This window comes from Lytechinus variegatus, chromosome 12, assembly GCF_018143015.1.
Source record: "Lytechinus variegatus isolate NC3 chromosome 12, Lvar_3.0, whole genome shotgun sequence".
NCBI classification, from domain to species: Eukaryota; Metazoa; Echinodermata; class Echinoidea; order Temnopleuroida; family Toxopneustidae; genus Lytechinus; species Lytechinus variegatus.
The window spans coordinates 32195467-32208006 of record NC_054751.1 but is presented as its reverse complement, the minus strand read 5'-3'; the positions used below and the strand labels follow the sequence as shown (position 1 = coordinate 32208006).

At 35.2% G+C, this 12540-nt stretch overlaps 1 protein-coding gene across 2 annotated transcripts in view; it reads right to left on the bottom strand.

Annotated features, from left to right (window-relative positions):
- The window catches only part of LOC121424943 (G protein-coupled receptor kinase 5-like), a 79119-nt gene that overhangs the window by 47392 nt on the left and 19187 nt on the right, over positions 1–12540 (bottom strand). For both annotated transcript variants that reach the window (XM_041620840.1, XM_041620841.1), the window contains one exon: positions 4010–4105. In XM_041620840.1, coding sequence (XP_041476774.1) covers positions 4010–4105 — 96 coding nt within the window. The remainder of the gene's footprint in view (positions 1–4009; positions 4106–12540) is intronic.

The window sequence follows — 12540 nt, the reverse complement described above, 5'->3', positions numbered from 1 at the left end:
TTATTCTCTCTTCTATGTCCTCTCTTTTTCTTTGAAAGTTCTGTATTTCTTTATGCTAGACTACAGGATTCTACTCTGCTCATAAGTATTATGCTATTATTTATTTCTTCACATTTTATTTTTTTTTTAAACGGTGTAAAATCATTGTATGGCATTAATATCAAATATGAGTGTGGATTTATCAAGTACACACGCCTTTCAAGATGCCTCTAGGTATTGTCATAGCGGACCATTTAACTATATTGTTGTACAAATGTGCAAAGTAAAAGAATGAATAAAAGAGTTACTTTTTCTTGCTCAGATTGCATTGAGGAGTTCAAATATGAAAACAATGAGAAAAGGTGTCAAAAGACCAAAAGTCGCAAGACATGATATTTGAAAAGAAAAAGGGCACATAATAGAAAAAGAGTACCTGTCTCTGGAACATACTAATTTGAATTCAACGTATCTTTTTTCCAATATATATATTTATATATATACATTTGGAATGATTAAAATTGCTTATTTATACTTATTAAGAAATGAATTCTCAAGATATGGTTGAGTGCACTATTTCCCACTTCTTTTCAATATTTTTTTCTCTTTCACCCTTTCCACAATACATCAAAACTCAGTAGGGACCCGTGTATTTATTACTTGACCTGTGTGTTTGATTTCCATTTCTCAGCCCCCTTGTTCCTGTAAATTGTCCCCCCTCCATCATAACATTCTTTCCTTTCCATATACATTCTCATCCAAACTTCCATCCATCCTCCTTCTCACTCAGATGAATTGAATTCCACAGTGCTAATGCTTGCTGTTATTCACTGACTTACCACTAACTTTACATCCATTATTTCAGCCTGTAGCTACCGGGCGCGAGAGGCTCCTCCAACCTCTCTCTCCCACTCTCCCCCCTCACACTCGCTTTTCTCCCCGGCCAGCATCCCCACCAATATCATGCATGTGTGTATATATGTGTATCTCTGTGTAGGGCGGATGAGCGCCGTTGCATCCATATACATGTGACGCCGGCTGGCTACCGTATCATCCAGTGTGTGTGAGCATGTGTGTGTCGTATATACTGTATGTTTAGATAGGAGTGATGATTTACAACGCAAGGAGATCACGATAATATATCTCATCATACGCTTCCTACAAGCATAGAGAGGAGTTCGTCTCCTATCTCTTATACCCGTGTCTACAACAAAAATCAATTGCATCAAATCACGCCACACGAGTTTGACCAAGGATCAACTCTGCTCCACTGCACAAAGGAGACCTCAAGTCAAGAAATTGAGTTGAAAGAACGTCCATGCACTACATACGCAAATCTAGATTGCATTTTGCAAAAGCTGAATTGTTTTTGGTTTAACCCCCTTGCCTGCTAACACATTAAATTTTCCATTACAGCACCAGCATATGGTATCCAATTGGTTAAAAATGCTACATTCCATTTGGAACCTTGCAGTTGCTCCAAAGAATATAGATATCTTCTGTATTCTAATATCTGCTATTTAAATATCATATTTACAACTCACCATATTGTCTTATGTAATTAGATCATACATGTATGATTACACTAAAAATACCTAAAATTAATATATTACTGGCCGGGTGATGCCACATTTCTGTGCTAGGAACATTTCTTTATTACAGCACAAATTATTAAAAAAATAAAGAAAAGTAAAATCCCAAGGGCCAATGAGAGGGGTACGAAGGCCAATTGAAAGGTCATCCACAACCATGGCCTGTGATGGCCTTGAATTTATTAAAACCCTGCATGAAAAAAAAATGTATATACTATTTCAAATTCACACATAAGGAATCCAAGTAAAGGCTCATTCATTTTCAGTAATAAGCTGAACAAATTGCATAAATTTGAGGACAAAAATCAGTAAAGGGAGGTACCTGATATTTCAAAATTCAAGATTGCAAATCAATTATTAAAAGAATTAGGGTGATTCCTAAAGCAACAAGGCTTGGAATGGAATGTAGCATGAATGACATTAAAACTGGATTAGACTAGAAAAAGATCAGTATACATTCAAAGAACATGGTGATGTGCACAATGTTCCTTGTCTTGCTCACTTCCTGTAGATAAATTGATATCGTATTTGACCTTTGACCTCAAAATATTAGTTCACTACAGGGAATCTTCCTGTCAAGTTTGCTTCAAGATGATGATTCTGTATACCTTCCAGGATACCCATTGGCACTATCGGGGGGGGGGGGGGAGGGGGGGCACTCAAATATATCATTATATATACACAAACAAAAATTAAAATAATATAGGCCCGATAGCATTTCCTGGTATTAGTAGTAAAGACCTGATTCCCACAAGGAGTATTCCAATTCATGGTATGTTGCCAAGTTTACCACCTATGTAAATACTTGCAGGTAAAGTTCAACATTTTATTCCTTTAAGTTTGATCTTTAGAGCCCAAAATAAATCCATATTCATACTTTTAAGGACACTTTGGGTGAGCCTAACAATATTATCCTCCATGCACTTTCTGTTCACACTTGAATGACTTTGCAAGTCATCTGGCCCAACATAAACATGTCATCCTACACTAGCTGTTGGCCCAGCAAAAAGCAGAGCTTGCAGTGATGAAGAAGGCAATAAAAGCATGCCTACCCCAGTAGATAGTGTTGGACTAAATTAATAAGGGCAAAAAGCACAATACAAAAATTCAGGGTCTACAATCTCATGGAGCTTAGAAAAGGACTCTATTATGCTTTTCACACTGCACATATTTTCCTTCAGCCCAGGAAATTGGTGGGGCTAAGGGGGGAGGGAGTCTTAGCACAATTTTCGCAGGATTAAGATTAGCCCACTTCGTTTTCACACGATTCAGCAAAGTGGGCTAGCACTGTATAAAATAGTACGGTAATATCTGGCCCCGTGCTAGCACCACAATTGCCGTGCTAATAGATGCAGTGTGAAATGAAACCAGGTTAAGGAAAAGTGGGGCGAAGCATAAGCCAATCACAGAAGTCGAAATTGCATGTTAATCACGCTCTGTGGCAAAATCATCGATATTCATGAGCTGTGCGATAGTCCGGGGTTAAGATGTTAGCCCCGGCTAAGCAAATAGTCTGGGGTTAAGAAAGACAGTGTGAAACAAAAAAAAGAAAGTATGGGGTTAAGGATAGTCCGGGGTTAAGGAAATGCAGTGTGAAAAGCATTCAAATCTAGGTTATATATTAACAAAATGGTTTTTACAGGCAGTTCAATCTTCAGATTCTAGCCTGATTAGCCCTTCATTACATTAATTTTAAGATTAATTTTGGAGTCAATAAATCATAATTCCATTGGCCAACAAGTTTAAAATGTGACCTGGGGCCCATTGCAGAAACATGCGTAACTTGATTTTCAACCAATGAACAGCGCGCATTTGGGACTTGGGATTGATTTTTTGGCTTGCGTTTAAATACAACTCTTTCTGCAACGGGCCCCTGGTATGTTATGTGGACGTAAGCGATGATACTAGATCCAGATTGATTATATCAAGCAAAAACCAGAGTGGTTCTTCACTTGCAAATTTATAGGTTGATAGATTACCAATATACAGGGGTTGATTGCAACCACTCCTACAGTTGACTCAGGATTATTATCTTGAGATGGAACTGTTTAAAGCCTATATATGTAGCATTTTCATTAGAAATTACTTTAAAGATTGTTTCCCATGGGGTAGTTTGCTGATTCAGAAGGGGAAAATTCATAAACTTGAGAGGATTTTGATGGGCCTCCCCTTATCAAGCCAGTACAACATTGCAGATAAACTTTTAACATTGACTCTAGAAGTACTTTACCCCCTTGAGGAGAATTCTGACCTGAGCAGTTGATATGACCTTCCTCTATGTCAAAACAAATCTTGCAATCCTTCATCAATTCCAAAATATACATCTTTTCATATATACCTATACCTATGACTTTTACCCTAGTTTTGCCATTCCAAAAAACCAACTCGGTGTCAACACCAGAAAGAACTCTGGCTCCCTTTCAGTGCTAGATAATACGAACCTAATCTTTCTGTAGGGCGTTGGCACTCTGTTATGTGGGGAAACTTGAGTATCTGTCGCCACTTTTTACTCCGGCCTTTGCGTTTGCCACCACCACCTGAGAAGGGAATAGAAGAAAAGGAAAGAATTATTTATCTTACAGAGCAGCTGTACATATGGGACCATCTAGGCCTACTAACAGCAAACTTAAGTTTACATAGCAATGAAACAACAACAGTTCTTGAAAACAAACATCATGAGGTAAAGACATAACACATTTCTAATAGATGAAACCAAACTAAGATTTAGGTCCATGGCAGCTATACCTGGACCCTCAAATGCACAACTCAACAAATGATTGTATGACTGAGTTTTGCAAACTGATTGCAAGATATCATAAAATTCATTCTAGGATCAAACTATCTCTTTAATTATCCCTAATAAAATATAAAATTCAAGATTGTCAAAAAGTTGCAATCTATGAATCTACCAAAACAAAAAAAAAGATAACTCTTTGATAAAATAATACACATGTAAGCTCCCAAGAAAATTTCAAATTTCAGTTACTGTTTTTACCAAATATTTTGGTATAGGGACAAAATAGGAAGCTTGTATTAGCTATTACAAGTCAATTTCATGCTGGCCTTTATAGTGAACATGTAGGTCTACACAGTTGAGTATATGAAGTATACAACAGAAGTTAATATATTTGTTACATTATATTTGCTTACTAATAACATTTCGCGCAAATTATACAATCAAAATACATTATAGTAGTAATACATCCCTCTAACACCAACCATCTATGTACAGCAGTTTCCCTGCATGCCTTGCCTTGCACGACCCCACCCACTTTGGGGTTTTGTGCACAGCTGCCGAATGTGAGGCAAACCCACAACAGTATAGCTCATAAATGTGTCTTCTACTTCTTGTCACATTACTCGAGAAAATCAAAATACATTCCAATACATTACTCCCACCCACCCCCCCACCCATTCCTAACAAGCCCCCCCCCTCCCCCATTCTTGGATTTCGAGCACAGGCTGCATTCGGACCCCATAAAGTAAAACATCACAGGAGTATGCCTGCATGGAAACCTTATGGTTTATGTGCCTTCTACATGTACATATGTACTTCAATTCACATCGCTCTACAAAATCTAAATACATTCCAATAATACACTCCCCACCCCTTCCCTAACAAGCCCCCCTCCCCCATTCTTGGATTTCGAGCTCAAGCTGCATTCGGACCCCATAAAGTAAAACATCTCAGGAGTAGGCCTCAATGGATATCTTACGGTTATGCCTTCTACATACATGTATGTGCTTCATTCAATTCACATCGCTCTACAAAATCCAAATACATTTCAATACTACACTCCCCACTCCAGCCCTGACAAGGCCCCCTCCCATTCTTGGTTTTCATGACAACAGCTGCATTCAGATTACTTCCAGATGAACATATGGACTCTCATCACAACCTTGGTAGGTTTCTTGAAGGTCAAGTTTACTCAAAGGTCACCGTGGAATGAAGCAGGTGCTTGGCTCCTCCACACCTGTTTCTCTTTATCATAACCCATCTAGAAGTGCTTCAAAGATCATGTTTACTTCCAGCCTCAAGTCAAGACAGCATTGGCAAAGAAAGTACCAAGAAAATATTGGCAAAGTTCATGCTAATTGGCTACAAGTACACATCAATTAAAAGGCTGCACCATATTGCAACCTACATGTACTGTACATGTAGAGTTTAGAAACCAGGTTTTGTGTCATAATTTGGTAACCTTGAAATAAACATACCACTTTACCAGACAGTTTTATTTCAAGCTCTTTTAAACCACAATTTCCTTGGCAGAGGTCAAAACTGACAGTCAGTTGCATAAATAAAAAAAATAAACATAAAACTCACCTGAAATCATAAGTGAAATGTCCAGATGACTTCAAGCACATATGTTTAAATTCAAGGGATACATTTTGAAACTATATTTAATCAGCTTCAGATTAATATATCGTTTTTGCTGCCAACAATCGAAACATGCTTTAAAAATATTCATGTATGTCGTGGCAAATGATTTGGCAGGGATGTGCCTTTTAGTCTATTTTTCATTTAAAAAATCCTTTCATACCCTTTCCATCTAGCATGTAATTTCCTTACACTTGGGAGTTTGTGATTGGCAACTAGGCAATGAACAACCAGGAAGTGAATTTGCCATAATACCCAAAACATGGATTTGCTGGGGGTGGCAGGGGGTCGGACTGAATTCATGCTCCAAATAAATACATGAATAAACACACAATTATGGCGTTGCAATTTTTTAATACCAATCTAGTACTCTAGTCCCAACATCACTTAGTGTGGAAACCCATATGCCTATATCACAATTTCTAGAATTTAACCTAAAATTCAAGATTAAATTGTATCCCACACATGTATACTCGTGCATAAAACTTTTTTTCTGTGTGATGTCTTCAAATGAATATAAAAAGTATCTATCACTTTAAAGGTTTATGCTCATTAAAAGCACAATAGGGCTACTGCCTGTTGCTCATTGAGAGGCATTAGAGAGATAACAAAAGGTAATAAGCATTGTATGATGTGATATGTATTGAACATCTTCATACATGTACATCCATTCATGCACTCTCAATGTGAATCTTCTATCGATCGGGTGCTCTCATTGGTTTTCAGATCACATAATATGTAAAGGTTTGATTCACATGTAAAATTTTCCTCACAATTCACACTTTGTATCGAAAGTATGAAAAGGATATTGTCATTTACAGAGGGCCAATTAATCACAGGACAAAGAGGCCCTGGCCTTGGATACCCTAATGAAAGCCCAGATGCCCCTCTCATTGGCCTTGAATATTTTGTGCCTTTTTTGTATTTAGTATGAAATAAATCCACCATCAGTCTTTACCTTTAAAAGCAGGTCCTGATATTCCATATATTCATATTTTACATTAATTTGGCAGAGGAAGTTTGTAAAACATCGACAGGAAAAGGAAATTTGCAAGAAATACAGAAATCTGGTTTAAGGTTTACAAGTACTTCCTATCAAACCTCTATACACATGGAGATATATGAATTCATTATTCCTAGCTTGCCATATCAAAATCAGGCTGGCAATGATGCCAAGAAGGGATTATCCTGAATAGTATGAGGGACACAGTTAAAGGTGAAGTTCACCCTAACAAAAACTTTATTGTACAAACAGCAGTAAAAATTTTAGAAAATGTTGGTGAAGAGTTAAGTAAGGAAAACCCATCGAATATTTATACAAAAAGTTATTAGAATTTTTTTTATTTGTGACGTCTTAGGTGAGCAGCTTCCCAGGTTACTTAATTTTAAAAATCAATGACATGTTATTTTCTCAAAATATCAAAAATAGTTTTATTTTACCTTCAGTATATCAACAGACAAATTATTCAAGACCTGCTGCTGAAAGAAAACAGTCATCATGAACCATTCAAAAATTGAAATTATGCATTTTATATTACATAACAAATGGGGCAGTTGCTCATTTATGATGTCATTAAAAAAAAATTAAATTCTAATATCTTTAATTTTTGATAGATTTTCCTCAAACCCTTCACCAGCATTTCTTTTTTATTTTCTGGTAAATTTACAGCAAATTTTTAGCTACATGTAGGGTAAACTTCCCCTTTAAAAGGCAGCAGAAGGGAAAATTTTGTGATTTTATATTGGAGAATCAAATTCATATTTTCAAATCAAACAAAAGTACATTGTAATCGTTGTAATCGTCTGAAAAACATTTTTCGTCTGAAAAACATTTTTAACCCTTCAACACTTTATTTTTAATTTATAAATTTGATGTTTTTTCCATATATGGTGCCCTCTCTTATTTATGATTTCATGTTTCTTTTCAATGAAAAGGGGTTTGTGGGCATTTATCTTGTGAAGTTAGTGATTTCATATCAAATCACTAACGTACAAAGGATCAGGCATGGATCCAGGGGGGGAACAGGGGCATGTGCCCCCCCCCCCCTTTGAGAAGCAAAATAAAAAATTTGTAATGTAAAAATGCCATTTCAATTGAAGAAATTGAAGACCATGACCATTTTTTTTTTTTGCTTTCCAAATTGCTTATCAAAATTTGGCCACCTCCTTTTTGAAAATCCTGGATCCGCCCAGGGCTGCAAAGGATATCTTGTGAATTCTTCTGTGCAGTCCATCCATGAGAAGTGGTTTATATCAAATTTTTTTTTTAATGCAGATAGATTATATTGATCAGGGATCGTATCAAAATTTATTTGTCTGTAAAATTGCAGAATTGGTCAAATAAAGACATTTTCAATTTATATCCTCAACATTCAACATTACAACTGTTAGAGGGGAATGCAAACTCAAGTAGCTTGTATTAAACCCACTGCCAACTAGCACAGGGTGGTGGTTCCTGCATGTACAAGCCTATGGGAATTACAGAATTCACTAATCAACCTCTTAATTTAAAAGCCAAGATGCATTTTTTGAGGATTTAGCAATTATGACATTGCAAATAAAAAAAATAGAAAATATCTCTTATTCTTTGATGGATTTTCATTAAACCTTCACCAACATTTACTCTAATTTTTCTGCTTTTAATACAAAATACAAAATTACCAGGGTTACTACGTGTTACTTCCCTTTTATTTTCCTCTAGTGCATTGCCTCCTCATAACACAAAGTCACACCTGTGCACAACTTGCACATTACAAAAAATAATTCAAAAGGAATTTGTGAGTTGAATATTCATGCAAAGAAAAAATAGAAAAATAAATTTGATGTGACCAAACCCATGACCAAAGGAAATCATAAAAATAGGAAAACATAAAGAAAGTATGAAAATTACCAGTTTCCATCAAAGAATTCAATCATTTGAGATGAAATAAGTTTCATGATAAACAAATGATACAAACATGAATTATAGCAGTAAAACTACATGTAAAAGCAGTCAAGGCTTAAGAAATAATATTCTCCATTGCATTTTCTATGAACATCACCCATTTTTATTAGATTAAATTTTCAATTCAATTCAAAATGGTTTTTAAAAATGCTTTCTTTGCGCAAAAGCCGAATTGCAAAAGTTTACATTTCAAACAAAATCATCAATAACAAGGTTAAAAATAACTTATTATGCTACGAACAAATTTCATTATAGACATATGTATTAAACAAAGTATATCATAAATGAATTTAAATCGATACTCACTGATCAAATAGCAAAATGTTTTACAATGATCAGTTTAGATTTTCTCGTTTGTAAGAAATATGTCAATATTGTCAATATGATAAATGGAATGTGAGATGTAGAAGAAAAAGAGAAAAGCAAGAAAAAGGAAGAGGGAGATAGAAGAAAAAAAAGTGAAAGAGAATAGGGAGAGAGGGGGGATCACACCCAGCGATGCTAAACAATGTCTTTTTACAAAGATTAATCATTTTCTAATAACAAAAATGAAAATAACAAAACTAATAGTCACCAATAAAATCAAATTCAAGTTATGTTATTAATGTCTAAATCAATAAATGAAAATGAAAAATTGTGCAAAGTCCTCAAATACTGTCACAAACTTGTTACCCTTAATAAAGCCAATTTATATTTATTTATATGATATTCTTTATAATATGCAACAAGCGGTTTTGTTTTTTTCTTTGATTTGTTTTGGGGTGCTACAGGGCATAACAAAATGCTATGAAATAAAATAAAGCAATCTGATCTTGTCTTGTTAAATGATAAGAAAATAAAATATACATCATGCGTGAACCCAATCATATTGAATATGAACCCATTCCATCACCTTTAATATAAACAGCAACAAACATTCTTGTCTAAACAAGAAATTATTCTCATGTGTTTAAATATTCAATTCTTTTTTAAAATCAATATCAAATATAAAAACAAAAAAGTTAGTGGTAACCATGCAAATTATAAAGCAAAATTGAAGTGTAAGTGTGTTTTGTGCGTGAGGCAAATGATAAATAAAAATATATTTGTATTAATTTATGTGATCATTGTTCCAGATATGTGATGAACATGTACATTAAGTACATGTATGCAACAGTGATACCACTTTATAATTATCGGAAGAAAAAAAAATCTGAAATCATCTACATGTAGAATGACTTCTTTCCTTCATGAATGAAAAAGGTTCATAAAGTCAACATGTTATATATGGCAAAACTTGGTAATTTTTATTCAATGGTGTTGAAATTTCACTCTTTGGCTAATTCAATTTCCCCTTCACACTTCCATGTATAGTAAATCCTTCACATACGTTAAAACCATGACAAACCGTAAACTGAGATTATATTTCAAGACTGAAAGGATAGATTAGTCACAAGGGAATGTAACATTATTTGTCTTGAATCAAATTTTAATAATTCGTAGCCTTCCTGCAGAAAGGCGATTTATCCACCTTATCTTGATTTCCCTGCCTTTTGTTTTATTGCAGAAATGTAATAAAGCAGTTCATAAAATATTTTTCTGGTAAGAATATTGAACCTCAATATGATGTAATAAGCAAAAAAAATCATTATGCTTTCATGCACAAAGACAATGTGCATCTAGTTCCTGGAAAGACCTTATGCAGGAAGGCGACGAACTGTTAGTTATGACATGCTAAAATTTGAATAATTTTACCCACTCCACAAACACCAAACTGAATTATATCATTAGTGCGATGATTAGAATTTGTTAGTTTTTTTTAAATTAGATGAACATAATGAACTTACTCTCTGTTTGTCAAGAAAGGTCGTCACACGATCAGAAGATATGAGAGTAAAACAAAATCAAGACAAAAAAGTGAATGCTCTATTTTCTCATGATTTTATAGCAATAAACATATCAATAACATGATTAAAAATGATAATTATATTACAGCCAAGATTAAAATGTAAAAATGTAGACCTACATGGAAGGGGTATTGTAGGCTCCATGGACATCCCCAGATGTTATTAATGAAGACATCTGAGAGGCCACTTTACTGACTGTGCACAATGACTGGTACACATATTACTGCACACATGCCCGACTACAAAGATATAAGGATGATATGCACATACATGTACATGTAGCACATTGAGGGTGTAAATCATTATCATTAATCCAAAGTTTTAAATCCGGGTTTGTCCCCGTGATCAACAGGGGTGGCTGGATTCGCCTCACACAACAATCAACCTTTCCCCTCTCTCCACCTTGAGTAATTCAGTGCATCCTACATCCTCAACCCATCCTACTCTCCTCCTCCTCCTCTACGACACTGTTCTCGCTATGTTCCTAAAAGTAGTTTAAACACGTAGTGAGTACAGTTGAAGCGGTCTTGGAAGCAATCTTCCAACCAGTTAAACCACCTCGTGATGTAGTTTTCAAGAGTGCTTTGCCCCATTATTAACTCGTTTTAGTGCAAGTGAGGACACAACTATTCTTTGGGAGGCGATCTTCGCACATTTTGTGCGCACTACGCCTACGCTGTTTCATAGCAACAAGATCGCTTTTCATGAAGTGATTTTGAAAACCACTTTCATGTGATCAAGTGGGAACACTAGTAAAGCGATCTTCAAAACTGGTTTCCTGAATCGGTTTCCAGATAAAACTAGCTTTAGAAATCGGAATGAGAACGGCCTCTAGGTTAGGTTTGGAACCCCATAGAGAAGCAGAGCTTGTGAAATTAATGAAACAAACATAACAAATATAGAACATTATAACAATAATAATATTGAATATCCATGTATAGAACACCCAAAATTATGAAAGAAGCAATTTATTTTTTAAAATTTTTTTTTACTAAACTCATTCGTGCCTTTAAAACACGATATTTCAAAAAATCATTCTGGGTTTTCATGCAATCTAAAAAATCTTGGACCATGGTAATGGTATGTTTATTATTATAATACAATTTGTGCTTGTAAGACATACACAGAAAACAATTGGAAATAGGTATATTTTACAAATGAAAATAGGTTTATCAATTTATGGGAACGGGTGTATAAACCCTGGTCCCCGAGGTTTTTAAATGTTCTGTTCGCAAAATTACAGTACAAACATTTGGTCTATTGACACAGAAAGTTCATATGAATAGTACTTAAAGTAAATTAGTACTGCACATTATTCAATACACTGGATTTAGCTTGCCCACACTACAAATCTGTAAACATGGGTAGGGCATGAGCTCCTAGCTCCATGGGTAGGGCATAAATTATATTAGCCTAAATAGGCCTACCCTTTTCTCACAGAAGTTTCTTTAAATGGGGGGGGTCACAAAGCTAGAGTTAAAGTGTGGCATTTAGAATGTGTTCAACATCCATTTTCAAATTTAAACAGCAACATAAATCATGATTGAAAACTCAATTACAAACCACCAAACACAAACACGATCAGCGGTGCACCGTTCAGTGTTTGAATTTGAAAATCGACATTGAACACACCCACAGTCACACGTAAATCTTTGTGAAACACCTCCCAGCAGCACTGGCTCCATTGTGCCTAGACTGCTAGAGCATACGTGGAGCAATGTCCTGGCTGAGTTCTGTTCTCACAATGACTCAATCAGAATCCCA